This window comes from Populus trichocarpa, chromosome 3 (genome assembly GCF_000002775.5).
Source record: "Populus trichocarpa isolate Nisqually-1 chromosome 3, P.trichocarpa_v4.1, whole genome shotgun sequence".
Classification (NCBI taxonomy): Eukaryota; Viridiplantae; Streptophyta; class Magnoliopsida; order Malpighiales; family Salicaceae; genus Populus; species Populus trichocarpa.
In genome coordinates, this window is record NC_037287.2 from 5,206,647 (window position 1) to 5,222,384 (window position 15,738).

A 15,738-nucleotide genomic window follows, 5' to 3' on the forward strand; every position below is an offset into this window, starting at 1 on the left:
GACATCAACTAATTTGGAATTTCTGCATTCAAAAGCTTCTCTTTCTTTATTCTCATTCTCTACTTTCCACGTTTTCTAATCAGCAACCACGGCAAAAAAAAGATAGACTTGCTTCTGCATTCCTGCGTTTGGAACGCATATTTATGTGGGATCCATGCATCAAAAAGTGTGGCCCGTTGGTAACCAAACACATTGTAATTGTGAACGCAGCTAAACGTGAACACAACCACGTAAACAAACAAAGTCAAAACACTACCTTCCAGCAATGTTTGAATTATTTTAGAATCTCTTATATTAGCCAACAACCGTCTGGTTTGGGCATTGACAATTTTTTTTTTCTTTATTTTCTCTACTTAATTTCCATACTTTTCCCTTCAAGATTTCAAAACAACCATTCTATTTGTTACTTTTCCCTTAACATTCTATTTGTTATTCTTTCCGATTTAATTTTTATTTTTATTATTTATTTTATTTAAAATAATTTATAAAACTAAAATTCTTTTTTAATTTCATCCCTATACAATTTTTTCTTAGTTTTTCATCATCAAGTTTTACATTCCATGAGTTTGAGTATAAAATTTCACAAATTAGAGTTTAACCCAAATTCATAGAATTAGAAGTTTTAAATTAGAGTTTAACCCAGATTCATAGAATTAGAAGTTTTAAAATAAAATTTAACCCAGATTTATAGAATTAGAAGTTTTAAAATAAAATTTAACCGATTGCATTTTTTAAAAGAAAAAACTCATATTTTTATTTTCAATTTAAGATTGAGCTTTGATATTTTTATTTGCTTTTTAACTGATTTTAGTTATCTTAGATCTTTTTATTTGTTGTTCTTTTTAAAATTTAGTTTCTAGAATATATTTTTTTTAATTAATTAAATATAAACAGAAAAGATCATTTCATGATATGTTGAAAAAGAAAATAAAAAAGATTTTTATTGGATAAACATCCTTTTATCGTCACTTATTTTTATAGCAAGCTTTAAAAATCAACCCGATTAGCTCGTTGCGGTGCCCATGCTTGAAATTCCTCAACCCTAACCATAAATAATAAACCCTTTGGTAATTCTTTCTAAAGTGATATTTTCCGAATCCTTAGAAGCAAAAACTGAAAACAGAACGGTTCTGAATCAGAGGCCAGAAAACAGAACCTAACCATATCCAAAACTGCAGGAGAAATTATCCAGGAAAAATCACAATCTCTATTGTTCAACATCGAAATCTTAAATAAAAATCCCAAGACACCTCAAGACAGAAGGGTTACCTATTCCTCTTTTGCGACGACACAAGAGGACACCCAACAGTGTACTTACTTATATATTCGGCTCTCAAATCACCTCCTTCAGCAAATCTTCAAACCTTGTCTATTCCTCTTCTTGACACCAGACTTGGCTACCTTAAGACTCCTGTGCACAGCACTCAACCTTGCAAGAGCTGCTTTCTTCAGATCAGGCCTGTAATAGTTACCTTCTACCTGCAATGAGCAAAGCACGTGAATTTCTCAACAATACAGCGCAAAGCATTTGAAGAAACACAACAAGAAAGATAACTAGACACTGCTAGCATGTATCTTGTAGGCAAGTAAATTGTATGTGCTTGAGCCTAACATAAGTCAAAACATACAATACATGTCAGGAAATTACTATTTGCACAAAAGCTCAGAAGCCAAGCGTAACAAGTACATTTCACAGAAGAAACCCTACACACAATAGGGTTCTTACATGTTAACAAGCTCATCACTGCATAGAAATCTAATGACTTCGACCAAGATGGCTAAAAAAACATGATTAAATAAGAAAATCAATTCTCACAATTATGCATGTGCATAAAACAATGAGATGCTGTTTCATTTTGTTAGTGCAGCATGACATGTAAAAAGCAAATCAGAAAACGAGGCACCAGCCCTACATATCAAGGTACTGCTATAACTCTACGAGTACTAAGCTCAGAAGCCAAGCGTAACAAGTACATTTCACAGAAGAAACCCTACACACAATAGGGTTCTTCTTACATGTTAACAAGCTCATCACTGCATAGACATCTAATGACTTTGACCACGATGGCTAAAAAAAAACATGATCAAATAAAAAAAAAACTATCAAATCAAATATGATTTATGTTTAACAACATGAAAACCTACCAAGATATAACATGATTTTGGAAGAATCTTTGAAAATGGATTTAAATATTGAAGCAAAACCCACTTGATTCATCAATTCCAGACTCAATTTTTTCTGAATGAATCAAGTGTATTAATAAGTTTTTTAAGAAAAAAAAAAACAACTTTAAGAAACAAAATCAATTCTCAAAATTATGCAAGTGCATAAAACAGTGAGATGCTGCTTCATTTTGTTAGTGCAGCATGACATGTACAAACAAATCAAAAAATGAGACACCAGCCATACATATCAAGCTATCGCTATAACTCTACAAGTACTAAGCTCAGAAGCCAAGCGTAACAAGTACATTTCACCGAAGAAACCCTACACACAATAGGGTTCTTCTTACATGTTAACAAGCTCATCACCGCATAGAAATCTAATGACTGCGACCACGATGGCTAAAAAAAATTATCAAATCAAATATGATTATGTTTAACAACCTGAAAACCTACCAAGATATAACATGATTTTGGAAGAATCTTTGAAAATGGATTTAAATATTGAAGCAAAACCCACTTGATTCCTCAATTTTTGCTGAATGAATCAAGTGCATTAATAATTTTTTAAAGAAAAAAAAAACCAACTTAAAAAAACAAAATCAATTCTCATAATTATGCGAGTGCATAAAACAGTGAGATGCTGCTTCGTTTTGTTAGTGCAGCATGACATGTACAAACAAATAAAAAAAGGAGACACCAGCCATACATATCATGGTATCGCTCTAACTCTACAAGTACTAAGCTCAGAAGCCAAGCGTAACAAGTACATTTCACCGAAGAAACCCTACACACAATAGGGTTCTTCTTACATGTTAACAAGCTCATCACCGCATAGAAATCTAATGACTGCGACCACGATGGCTAAAAAAAATTATCAAATCAAATATGATTATGTTTAACAACCTGAAAACCTACCAAGATATAACATGATTTTGGAAGAATCTTTGAAAATGGATTTAAATATTGAAGCAAAACCCACTTGATTCCTCAATTTTTGCTGAATGAATCAAGTGCATTAATAATTTTTTAAAGAAAAAAAAAACCAACTTAAAAAAACAAAATCAATTCTCATAATTATGCGAGTGCATAAAACAGTGAGATGCTGCTTCGTTTTGTTAGTGCAGCATGACATGTACAAACAAATAAAAAAAGGAGACACCAGCCATACATATCATGGTATCGCTCTAACTCTACAAGTACTAAGCTCAGAAGCCAAGCGTAACAAGTACATTTCACCGAAGAAACCCTACACACAATAGGGTTCTTCTTACATGTTAACAGCTCATCACCACATAGAAATCTAATGACTTCAACCAAGATGGCTAAAAAAACATGATTAAATAAAAAAATTTATCTAATCAAATATGATTATGTTTGACAACCTGATAACCTACGATGATGCAACATGATTTTGGAAGAATCTTTGAAAATGGATATAAATATTTAAGCAAAACCACTTGATTCCTCAATTCCAGCTTCAATTTTTGCTGAATGAATCAAGTGTCTTAATAATTTTTTTAAGGAAAAAAAAGCAACTTTAAGAAAGAAAATCAATTCTCACAATTATGCAAGTGCATAAAACAATAAGATGCTGTTTCTTTTTGTTAGTGCTGCATGACATGTACTAGCAAATCACAGAAGGAGGCACCAGCCATACATGTCAAGGTATTGCTATAAACAAGTTCAAAGCTCAGAAGCCAAGCGTAACAAGTACATTTCACTGAAGAAACCCTACACACAATAGGGTTCTTCTTACATGTTAACAGCTCATCACCGCATAGAAATCTAATGACTTCGACCAAGATGGCTAAAAAAACATGATTAAATAAAAAAAATTTATCTAATCAAATATGATTATGTTTGACAACCTGATAACCTACCATGATGCAACATGATTGTGGAAGAATCTTTGAACATATCAAGGTATTGCTATAACTCTACAAGTACAAAGCTCAGAAGCCAAGCGTAACAAGTACATTTCACCGAAGAAACCCTACACACAATAGGGTTCTTCTTACATGTTAACAGCTCATCACCGCATAGAAATCTAATGACTTCGACCAAGATGGCTAAAAGTGTTTCATTTCCTTAGTGCAGCCTGACATGTACAAGCAAATCAAACAAAGACCACTACATATCAAATAATCACTATGACAGGTACTGAGCTCAGAAGCCAAGCGTAACAAGTATATTTCACTGAAGAAACCCCACAAAAGAGATCTTCTTACATGTTATGAGCTCATCACTGCATAGGAACCTATGACTTTATGCGTTTATTTCAATATTGAAAATTGAACAAATATTAGATATGAAGCTTCAAAAAAGACCCGTTCACTTTATGCTAAAAAAATCATTCAATATATTTGAAATTGTACTCAAATATTGAAAGCAAGCACCAATGACACATGAAATCGATGGTGTGCATTAATAAACTTGACCACTAGCCATACATCACAACAGATCACTTTAATGATAAAGCTCAGAAGCCAAGTGTAACAAGTATATTTCATCAAAGAAACCCTACAAATCTACTTACATGCTAACAGTTCATCACTGCAGAGAAATCCATGACTTTAACCAGTTAGTGGAACAAAACATGGATTTAGTTGAACAAAACATGGATATTAAAAGTACTAATATAAATTTTCCAAAAACTATTTCAATATTTGAAATTCCTCTGAAATATAAAAAAATGGGCACATAAAATCACCAGTAATATGGGGGTGCTTGATTTTGCAAAGAAAAAAAATTCTCTGAAAAATGAAAGTGCTTAGAAAGAAAGGACAATTTTCAGCTTTCAACCATTCAGAAACAACTGGAACAAAGGAAATCATCATTAGAGTGATGTGAATGACTAAGAAACAAGAAATTTTAGTAACAAACATGAAAAGCATTACAAGATGACGAAAGACCAATAATTACCTGGTTCTCCACAGCCTTAGCCATGCGGCGGAACTCCTTCTTCATGACAGATTTGTGAAACAAAGCTGCTGGTTTGTTCTGCTTCTTGGTCTTACTTGTAGCAAGAACCACAGCTTGATCCTTGTCCCCAGCCTGAATGGTGACAGTTTTCTTGTTTGCCAAACCTGGTTGACAAACAATAAAATAAGATTAAAACCTCAGTTGATTGATTTCCAAATTATTTAAAAACCAAACATTACAAAGTCATCAATCAGAAATCCAACAAGCTATAACTTATTAATGCATAATCACATCAAAACAGGTGAATTGACATACAAAGATTGATCATATATTTATCATCTTATGTTCTGCAACCTCAAATTGAAGCAAAACAAAACATATCTGGTCAGTTAATGAAGGAGAAAACCACCATGGTTAACTTTTTCCCTTCCTATTCTTCTCCATTCCCTCAAAAATAAAAGCTTTCAAGACCAAACATCAACTAAATCAAGCCCTCAACTCAGATCAAACAAAACCTAGCACACAGTCCCTTAAGAGAAAACATTAACCACGATAGTGTAAGAGAGACAGACAAGCAGGCACGCGCACGCACACACACACACACACACACACAGAGTACCAGAGTGCTTGTAAGAGTTAAGGTTGTAGAGATTGTTGCTCTCTTTGCTGAACCGAAGGCTAGCAGTTCCTCTTCCAAACTGCTTCACCAAAAAGCAGTTATTCTTCTTAACTATCTCCCATATCAGTTGTCCTGGTACTGTCGCCATTTCAAATCCTCTCTTCTTCTTTCCCTGCACAGCAACACACCAGATCCAAACTCTCTATAGTCAGTCAATTAAACGAAGATACATAGAGATTTAGAGAGGGAGAGAGAGACCTGTTAGGGTTTTGGATGGCAGCTGACAGAGTGAGAGTATTGGCGTAATGGTCAGAGGAGACGAGGTTGATTTATATGGAAGATTTATAGCGAAACCCTAGTTTCTTTTTTAGATTTACTAAACTGCCCTCGGGTTGCTGGGTCTGAGATAATTAGTTGGCTGGATCTTTACCCGACTTTTTAGTTCTGGGCCTTCCCTGATTTTGATTATTTTCAATCAATCTCTATATTTTCAAGAGACGACATGCGGACGGCAACGGAGGCAGTGAAGAGATAGGCCCGGTTCCAAATGAGAGAGAAAACTAGATCTATCTGATTTGTCGTCTGTGTGTTTTTGATATATTATTATTATTATTATTATTATATAAGATTAGTTTGGTTTTTCCGAATTGAAAGATGTAATTTTTAAAATAATTAATGTAAATTAAAAATATAATTAGATTATAAGATGTAAAGTGTAATCTTAAATCTATTCGTATTTTTTTTTTATGAAAGCTTACTGCTAATTTTCAATTTCTATTTGTTTTTATGTTTTTAAAATATTTTTGAAAAAATTTAAATTTTATTTATTTTTTTCTTTGTTTCAAATTAATATTTTTTTGGTATTTTCAAATTATTTTAATGTGCTGATATCAAAAATAATTTTTAAAAAATAAAAAATTTTATTTTGATGCATTCCTGAATGAAAAACACTTTAAAAAACAACCGCTACCACACTTTCTAAATATAAGAAAGTTGACGTTTCATTTGAAAACTCTTTCATTTTGATCACTAAACAATTTTTTTTTCCTAATTTAGCCTATTTACATTGGTTTGGTGAGGAATTGATTGTTTGAATTTTTTTTTTAATGGGTCATTGGGATGTTAAAATAAGATTCCGATATTATTATTATTTTGATTTTTAAAAAAACAAAACAGTTTTATTACTTACAAAAAGAAATATTGGGACCAGATTGAGTGGGAGGCAACAATGCAAGGGTATTTTTGTAGTTTACACGGAAGAAGCATTTCCAAAAAAAAATATTCATCAAACAAGTTATATATGTTTGGCTTTCAAAAACTCCCAGCTCTCAAGTTTACATGGAAGAAGCATTTCCTGATGGAGAACATTTTGCAGCACTATACAAGCTTTTCACAGAGCTCGCTCAAGAAACATAGAAGCTGATAAGAATACTGGTAGCCCAAGTGAAGGGAGACCAGTTAGCCTCGCAACTGCATCAAGAAGAAATTAGGAACGGTAACGAGGTCCAGAACACAAAACCTCCTGCATCATCAGCTGCAATCAGAACAATTATATGAATTATGGTTTGATCCCGGGTGGAGAGTGGTTGAAATTGTTGGTTTTGTGGTGGAGGTGGGGAAGAGAGATTGATTGCTGGTCCTGGTTATGGTGGCTGTTGCATGGGTGTACTATGAATTCTCGTTTGGAATCCCCTGATTGTTGTAGTTTTGTCAAGCGGCATGGTGGCCGGTTGTGAAGAAGCTGTCGTGATTGCTCTTTGGTGTGGATTGTCTGGATTGGTCGGTAGTGGCTAGCTGCTATCTGTGGGCAGTGGCGTGATTAACAGCTAGGGTTTTGGAGAGAAATAGTTGATCTTTGTTCGGAGAGAGGGAAATCAAGAGTTCTACCATTCGACAAATAAGCGTTGTATTCAATTTGCATGCAATTTGTCTTTTGGTTGAAACAATCTATTAGCTTTTGATTAGAACAAGAAGAGATGGAACGGAAGGGAGAAAGAGTCTGAAGAAACAATTACAGAAAACTTGCATAAGGGGGTAAACGATTGAAGATGTAATCATGTCACAGACCAGTTGTTGAAAAGATTTGCAAGTTCTTAGCCCTCTAAACCAATCTCAATTCATAAATTTAACCTAACATCAGGCCACAAGTACAACACAAGGCGTAAATGTAGAGTATAATTTACCCTCAAAATTGTTATCATGTCACAGACCAGTCGCTGAAAAAACTCAAGTTATTTGCCCTCTAAACCAACCTCAATTCATAAATTTAAAACCTAGCATCAGGCCACAAGTACCTTATACCAACCAAGGTCGCCATCTTTAATTTACACTTCAACTACCGTTACATATGTACACAGCTAGACAGCCTCCATTGTTCTTAATCCTATCTGTCCATCTCTACAACGGTGAGAAAGCTCATGGAATTGTAACCGAGAGTTTCCACCTTCAGGGTGAAGCAAACATGCCACAGATCAGACATCATTTGGATATGCAGAAAACTAGGTGCCCCAACTAAAACAGGCTCCCGTGACGACGCGCGCCCCAAAACTAAACAAATTTATCATTTTAATCCAAAATTCTCCAACCTTTCCAGAGAACACGGTTCACGAGTTGCTTGATGGTAAGGCACGGTGTGTTTGCCTTGCTGAACCATTCACTGCCTCATTTATCCTACTGAACACTAGTTTGAGGGGGATACAAGCTATAACAGGACCCTCAGGCTTCTCCACCACCGGTTTTCTATCTTCTACTCTTTTCCCTGTCAAAGAAGACAGTTTCCGAATCTTTTTAGAAAGCAACCCACATTTCCTTAATTTGTGTGATTTTCTTGGTGAAGATCTTGGTTTCATTGTCATACGCCTGGCAGGTGTCCTACCAGCCTCTATATTTCGCATAGCCACATAACCCGGTTTGGGAGTTTCCCCTTCCGTAACATGAGTTGTATCCCTTTCATTACTACCAAGCATAAGATCAGAATAGCCATCATCTAGATTCTCAATTGTTAAAGGGTGACCGACAATGGCTTTACCATTCAATTTACTCATTAGAGAAACCAACGGAACATGCTGCTGCCGGTAGTTGCGTTGAACCTTGATCTCAACATTAAATAGTTTTGAACACGAGGAGAGATTTCTTCCAGGAAAATCTGATGTCTGATATCTGGAATTAACCATGAAGCGTGATTGACGGTACGGAAGTGACCTTTGAGGCACAGACAACTCCACCGTTGCCGCCCTCATACCTTCCCCATGAGAAGAAGACTTGCTCCTGTCCCGAACAGCATCCACACGGTATTCAGAAAACGGTTCGGATTTACCTCCACCACAATCAACTTTCTGATCAGGACCCTGACGGAATCCATCCAAGTGCTCCATACCTGCCAAGTAAGCATTGGGTTCATCATCCATGTCATCTTTTCTTGAGTCTTGCTTTCTATTTTTACTTGTGTGTCTTGAATTCCTCTTTCCTTTTAACTGCCACTTTGAAGCACCTTTCTCTATCCTCTGGCTGAAATTATTATAAATACAGGCAGCTGCCAGACTAGTAGAACCAGATTCGTTGCATGCTTCATTTTTCAACAATACAGCTTCTGCTTGACTGCTTTGACTAAATTGCTTCCCCAATCCACCAATTTGATGCTTTCCAGGTGAACAGGACACAAGTATTGGAGAAAAACCTGGAGATCAAAATGAAAAATCAGAACAAGTAAAAAATTCCTCTACAAATGGTTGGGCTATCCTAAGTCTATTAAACAAAGAAATACAACAGTCTGCTCAAAACAGACACGTAAATAGAATATATACAAACATTAGACAAATAGGACTCCAAGCCAGTTATGTCCCAATGTTTTCAGTTATGCTACTAAAGACATCAGACAACATATGCACAGGAGGAAATACAAAATGAACAGAGAAGGGTACATGCTCTGAAGTTTTAAATGTCCTAATCAACTACCTGTAGAGTGTTTTTCCTCCCCAACAAATGGCACATCAAATAACCTGTCCACAGAAATGTTCTCAGCTGGCCTGGATATGCTGGAAATATCTTTTTCCTTCTTCAACTTGTGATTAATGAGAGCAGCATCATAAGCATGATCAGAAGACTTTGATGAGCTACCATTCTCACAAGAAACTCCATAACTGTCTGAGTTATTATTGGTTGCAAAGGAACAGTCTTTTCTAGACCCATTTGATTCTATTCCAGAAATCTTACCGTCAGATAATCCCGGAAGAGGCAAGCTACTTGGACTGGAAAGATGGTCACAAATAACTGGAACACACACCATGGCCGTACTCTCTAAAACTTTTGTCAATGGTCGGTGACGATTTTTTCTTTTCAAGAGCTCATTAACATTTGCTACTTGAGACCTTTTTCTTTTCAGTAACAAGTTATAACCTTTGCTACCATTTACAGGACAGATATTATGCATACAATTCCCAGTGTTTGAATCTCCTACACCAATTCCAAGATCCTCAAGTCCTCTCATTCGCTTAATTCCTTCTGTTCCATCATCCTCAGAATCATTTGGGGTTCTTCTCCTCTTTCCTGGCAAAGACTGCATCTTACAAGCACCATTATAATTTGGCTCCTCAGAGGATGTACCAGACTCTGATAATTCTGGTGCTAAATCTGAACCCAAGCCTGAATCAGTATTCAAACCAGAATCTGAATCTGCATCCATGTCTGAATTGTCTTCAGAATAACTATCCCCATCAGTCATATCACCATCTTCTTTTCCAGAAAAAGACATGCTTGATTCTTTGGCTGAACTACCATGCTCTTCACCCAAATTATCACTTCTAGAGAAGAAGTCCAGTTGATCCCTGCCTAGGCGAGCATTCTCAATCTCTAAGGCGTGGAGAATGGCATCTTCTCTCCGAGCATATTTCACAGCTCTCTTATTACCATTTGCAGCGGAAGTCTTTGCCTTTTCAATGCATTCATCATATTCCCCACATCGAAATGCCTTCACCCTCTTTGACTTTTCAAGATTATACCAATCCCTAAACCAACAAAATAAAGCATCTGTTACACAAAAATCAACCATATGTGAAGAGAAAATTTTATATTTGAATGTTACTTAAGAATTCAAAGTCTCAAGAGAACAAAACTTTACACATCAGCTGCAAAATAAAATAAAATCAATAACACAAAAACTGTTATGCACAAGCACTGATCCAACTTAGTACTTTTTATTCCAACATCAGTCATGACAACATGCAGCATATAACAGACACAATGGACAACCTTCACAGGCACATATTTATATGACTGTTTAAGCATCTCAAGAAACTAAACTCAGTTCAAAAGCTGCAGAAACTCAGCCAACTTCCATTACCACCTCATATAACAGGAATCCAGATGCAAGAGAGCAATAAAACTTTCAAGCCAACATTTTTACTTGCATAGGAACAGAAATCTCATCAGCCTCAAGCTTCAGCAATCCACATCATAAACAACTAAAATAGTGTAGTTAGGTATTACGGATCAATCCTCAGAATGTCCTCCTGCATGATCATCCAGCCAGCACTACTAACTCTTTACTTAAACTAGAATTGACAGATATTATTTTCTGAAGTGGTGATCCATCTAATGATACCTAACTCCCACACAAATGCCACAAAAAACAATAAGAAGGGACAATAATAAGTAAAAGATGTCTGTCTCCCACGTAAGAAACACGTGGAGTTCGAATCCCAACATATATGTGCCTCTGATAACGATATCATATAACACTCTTTCTTATCAAACCTAAGGCTCTCATGCTTCACTAGATATGTATCACAAGAAACAATAGAAATAGAAACCATAAATCTATTAAGCTAAAAAGTGACCGGGAAAAAAAATAATTGAGTGACAAACACACAGTCCATGGATGAACTGATAAGAAAAGATTTTGACAATGCAGACTCTATAGAATATCAAATCTAACAAAGGAAAAGACAGGGAAGTTAGATAATAAAAAGGCACAAGAGATCTTTTTCACTTAAATTTCTTCTAATACTTCTTGTTCCTGGAAATGGAGTCATTAACTAGCAAATTTTGTTTATTAGAATGCACCACATGCACGCAAGGTTGAAAACATTTTGTTTCCAATAGAGAATTTGGATGAACTCAACACATAATGTTTCCATGCTTTTATGCTACAGGCAATTTCTGTATGGTTTAGGATGGGGGGATATGTCCCTACTTTTTGGATACAAAACTTGCTCCAACCTGAAAACACAGAACTCAGTCTTGCCTTTTCAAAACACACACTAACTGTAAAGAAAAGACCAATCAAAATGGGCAAAAAAACTTGAGCTGTCTTCCCTAAAATTAAACCATGGCAGCAACAAGCTATGAAGATGGACAAAACCTCAGTTCAGAAAAGTTTGCAAGGAACCACGGGACAAAGCACAAAAATAGTACAACAGTGTTCCAGAAAGAAAGATCTATTTATAGATCTCAAAAAACACAAAAGAAATATTGTTCTGGCATAACAGCACAGAAAAACATATGCACGCCTCACAATTTGCAGAGGCATGAATTTTAGTGTGGTAGTATTTCAAGAAAAGTACTGGATCAGCAGCTGAGTGGTGGCACCACAGCCAATGATGAAAGCAGTTTAGTGATGTTAGAAGTAGAAAACATGTTATTAAGAAAGATGGATAGGATTTAGCAGCTGCAAAAACAGGAAGATGGAGGAATCAAACTACAGCATAATCAGGCACATCTTAAACTAATATCAGATCAAATAAACAGCAATGAGGAGGTGACAGTTTTGGTGGCAGCTATGCAGATGCACGCTTATGAAATGAATTAACACACTCTCATTCTTATATCCCCTGAATAAGAGAGCTTATACTTTTCCATTTTTCATAAGTTGTTCCCAGTCATGCCAAGCTACCAGCCACCAGAGGTTTCATATAAAAACCCAACACCAATTAACATGAACCTTATGATAGAGAACAGACTAGAAAAGAACCATTTCAGAACAGAGAAAAATGTCTTAAGAAACAACACCAGACATGCACACAAATCTTGAAGAAGAAGAAAAAAAACACCCATTTGGGCATATATACAAGCTTGAAACCAACCCCGAAATCCAGTTTTTACCATAAAACTAAAACCACCGAGAAAAATCGCAATAACAATCCACAGAAGCATCAAAACCAGGAAAAAGAACTGTAAAGTATAAACTCAAGAAACTGCAATGTATCAATTATCTATCTCATAAGCCAGGTAGCATTAGCAAAACTGCAACAGATCAATGCACATAAGTCTCCCGGGCCCTCACAAACCACCGGCAATTAGAAAAGATAGTACATCAAGAGATGTTAATGGGCACTTACACACTGGCATCCTCGCGGCCAAGAAGTTTAACAGGAGTGCCTGATCTTGGCGAGACCAAACTACCCTCAGAAATCTCATCGAGACCCACAATCCGACCCGGCCACCATGAGCCGTTTCTCCGGCGGACCCAAACTAAAGCACCCACAGATGCATCAATGGCTTTGGTGTTGATGTTGTTGATATTACAGTTGGGGTCAGCGGAGCTACTACCCATTTCAGAAACCCCAACTCAGTCTTTCCAGACCCAAAAACAAACAAAAAATCAAAGAGAAAAGTCTAGTAAATCAATCAAAAGCCAGTATTTCGAAGCGAACCCAGGTGCCAGAACCAGCTACAAAGGTCGGTTTCATGGAGAAATGCTTATAAACCCTTTAAAACCCGTAGCCCAAAAGAAACAAACAGCCAAAAAAAATTCAGCAAAAAGAAAGAATACCCAGGAAGACAAAACCCCAAATAAACCTTGGATTGAAGGGTTTTATGACAGAAAGGGATCTGGAGAAGGAGATCTGGAAGGGCTTTCGGTTTTGGTGTTTGCCGTTGCTGTTGCTGTTGTTCAAAAACCAGACAGTGTTTTAAGGTTTCCTCTTCTTGATTGTAATTTAGCTTTTGTTTATTATAATAATTATTGCTTAGATTTTGTCTGAAACATATCAAATTAAGTTTTTTTCTTTTTGCAGTGTGTGTGACAGCAAGAGAGAGTGAGAGAGAAGAAGAGTTGCTGTTTGGATTAAAATAAAATAAAAAAGAGTACCTTTTGTATATTTTTTTGCTGATAGAAATAGGAGAGAGAGAAGCGCGCATTTGTGTGTGTGTGTGTGTGTGTGTTTTTCATTTGAAAAGAGTGGGGGAGGAAAGAAAGTTACGAGAATAAAGACACTCGAGTGTTTAGCATTACCATAGATTTGCTGTGGATCGATAAATTTTTTTAATAAATATATAACCTTTTTAAATGTGTTTTATTTAAAAAAAATAATTTTAAATTAAAAAATTTAAACATACATTTAATTAAATACATTAAAAGTATATATTTAACTTGCTTCGCTCTAAGTTGAATAAGTTTTAATAATATATTTTTTGAATAAAAAATATAACTGTGAATCAAAAGATCGATACTTACATATATTAAAATATAATAATGATCATATGTGTTGATAAAAACAAGTAAAAACTCAAACTAATTTTTAATATGGTAGAAAAATAAAATAATATTACAATTGCTACGGTGAAATATTATTTTTTTAGTGTTTGTATAATAATTTTTCAAATATATTAAAGATAAGAACAAAAAAAAATGTATAATAGACAAAGTTTTGAGTGATAAATATTCAAAGTTTAAAAATAAAAAATAATAATTTTTCCAAAAAAAATGTAAAGAAAAAAAAGAAAAGAAATATAAGAAGAAAAAAAAAGATGATAAATAGGCCAAATATAAAATGATAAAAATACTAAATATAAACAAAAAACAATATGAGAAAAACATGTTTTTTAAAAACAAAAACCTGAAAATCACAATTTTGCTATTGTTATAGTGAAAAAATTGGCAAAATTTATAAATATGTCATTTCTATAGGAAAACACAATTTTTCCTTTTAGTGTATGTATAATAATATAGGGATATTTTTAAAAGTTTTTCCTGTAAGAAAATGTATAAAAATATTTATTTTTTTACATTAATATATTAAAATCATTAAAAAACATTAAAAAAATATTAATTTAATATTTTTTAAGTTAAATACACTTTTTAAACAATATCAAATATAGTTTCAAACATAAAAAAAAAAATGGTGTCAATAATCTCTGTATAGTGTTTGTTCAGGGTTGAGGTAATTTTTGCAGTTATAGTTTAATAAAAAATATATTTTAAAAAATATTTTTAATTGTAATTTTTAAAAAATAAATTTAAAAAAATATATAATTAGTTAAAATTGATATGACATAAATTTTTGCATGCAAAATAAATAAAAAACAAGTTTATATAAATGAAAAACAAGTTATTTAAACTCTTCTAAAATCAATGTTTAAAATGCAATTATGCATATGATCCAGTACAAAAGACAAGTATATTATTTTAATTTTTATAAAATCAATATATATACGAGATGACTTGTCCGCGCGCTGCCGCGGGTTTATAAAACAAATGCACTTGATGGTGTTATAATTGTGAACCAGCGCTAGATAAGTAATATAAATTAAAGGTATGATGGAGCAAATATTTCATGAAGGAAAAAAAAGTTGTGTTGGTGATCAAAAACTTAGAGACTGAACAAAATGATTTGTAGCAATCTACAGTGTTTTGTGAGGAAAGATACAGTACTTTCGCCACATGATTTAGCTTTTCAGTTAATAAAAAGCAAAAACAAAAAACAAAGCTAAATTCTCTACCAACTTAATATTAAAAAAAAATCAACAAAGATAATTTTGGAAGAAAAAAAACCCATGAGAAAAAATGTTGCAGCAATTGACAATGTTTTGTGAGGAAAACTATAGCGCTTTTCCCAATAAAATAAACTAAAAAACTATTTAGAGAAATATTGTAGCAATCCACAGTGTTTTGTGAGAAAAATTATAACGCTTTCTTCATATGTTTTAGCTTTATTGTAATTATAATTCTTAACCAACTCAATATTAAAAAACAAATCGACAGAGATAATTTTGGAAAAAATCATAAAAAAATCACATGGAAAAACACTGCAACA

General features: G+C 34.2%; 2 protein-coding genes, 1 long non-coding RNA gene and 9 other non-coding genes across 13 annotated transcripts; all 12 read right to left on the reverse strand.

The window, feature by feature from the left end:
* Nucleotides 1–1,071: 1,071 nt before the first annotated feature.
* Nucleotides 1,072–6,131, reverse strand: LOC112326793 (60S ribosomal protein L28-1). Its single transcript, XM_024596422.2, has 4 exons — nucleotides 5,966–6,131; nucleotides 5,708–5,879; nucleotides 5,089–5,252; nucleotides 1,072–1,479 (listed from the first exon to the last, which is right to left on the reverse strand). The coding sequence occupies exons 2-4, from the start codon at nucleotides 5,853–5,855 to the stop codon at nucleotides 1,348–1,350; spliced, it is 444 nt and encodes a 147-aa protein (XP_024452190.1). The 5' UTR covers nucleotides 5,856–5,879; nucleotides 5,966–6,131; the 3' UTR covers nucleotides 1,072–1,347.
* LOC127905108 (uncharacterized) lies at nucleotides 1,483–5,082 on the reverse strand. Its single transcript, XR_008058812.1, has 2 exons — nucleotides 4,035–5,082; nucleotides 1,483–3,548 (listed from the first exon to the last, which is right to left on the reverse strand). It is a non-coding gene; the product is annotated as an uncharacterized LOC127905108 (long non-coding RNA).
* On the reverse strand, nucleotides 1,659–1,751 carry LOC112327050 (small nucleolar RNA R24). The gene has a single exon (XR_002981127.1). It is a non-coding gene; the product is annotated as a small nucleolar RNA R24 (small nucleolar RNA).
* Nucleotides 1,946–2,041, reverse strand: LOC112327046 (small nucleolar RNA R24). Its single transcript, XR_002981124.1, has one exon. It is a non-coding gene; the product is annotated as a small nucleolar RNA R24 (small nucleolar RNA).
* LOC112326124 (small nucleolar RNA R24) lies at nucleotides 2,443–2,538 on the reverse strand. Its single transcript, XR_002979826.2, has one exon. It is a non-coding gene; the product is annotated as a small nucleolar RNA R24 (small nucleolar RNA).
* Nucleotides 2,905–3,000, reverse strand: LOC112326128 (small nucleolar RNA R24). The gene has a single exon (XR_002979828.2). It is a non-coding gene; the product is annotated as a small nucleolar RNA R24 (small nucleolar RNA).
* LOC112326127 (small nucleolar RNA R24) lies at nucleotides 3,367–3,461 on the reverse strand. Its single transcript, XR_002979827.2, has one exon. It is a non-coding gene; the product is annotated as a small nucleolar RNA R24 (small nucleolar RNA).
* LOC127905149 (small nucleolar RNA R24) lies at nucleotides 3,852–3,946 on the reverse strand. The gene has a single exon (XR_008058900.1). It is a non-coding gene; the product is annotated as a small nucleolar RNA R24 (small nucleolar RNA).
* LOC112326129 (small nucleolar RNA R24) lies at nucleotides 4,114–4,208 on the reverse strand. Its single transcript, XR_002979829.1, has one exon. It is a non-coding gene; the product is annotated as a small nucleolar RNA R24 (small nucleolar RNA).
* LOC112326126 (small nucleolar RNA R24) lies at nucleotides 4,328–4,418 on the reverse strand. Its single transcript, XR_008058899.1, has one exon. It is a non-coding gene; the product is annotated as a small nucleolar RNA R24 (small nucleolar RNA).
* Nucleotides 4,641–4,726, reverse strand: LOC112326125 (small nucleolar RNA R24). Its single transcript, XR_008058901.1, has one exon. It is a non-coding gene; the product is annotated as a small nucleolar RNA R24 (small nucleolar RNA).
* A 1,666-nt stretch (nucleotides 6,132–7,797) lies between the features above and the next one.
* On the reverse strand, nucleotides 7,798–13,851 carry LOC7475668 (uncharacterized protein At1g51745). Of its 2 annotated transcripts, none has more exons than XM_024598104.2 (3): nucleotides 13,042–13,851; nucleotides 9,662–10,732; nucleotides 7,798–9,383 (listed from the first exon to the last, which is right to left on the reverse strand). In XM_024598104.2, the coding sequence occupies exons 1-3, from the start codon at nucleotides 13,118–13,120 to the stop codon at nucleotides 8,311–8,313; spliced, it is 2,223 nt and encodes a 740-aa protein (XP_024453872.1). In that variant the 5' UTR covers nucleotides 13,121–13,851; the 3' UTR covers nucleotides 7,798–8,310. The 2 variants fall into 2 exon arrangements, with proteins under 2 accessions (XP_024453872.1, XP_024453870.1); XM_024598102.2 differs by having other exon boundaries at nucleotides 9,662–10,710; nucleotides 13,042–13,850.
* Between the last annotated feature and the right edge of the window lie 1,887 nt (nucleotides 13,852–15,738).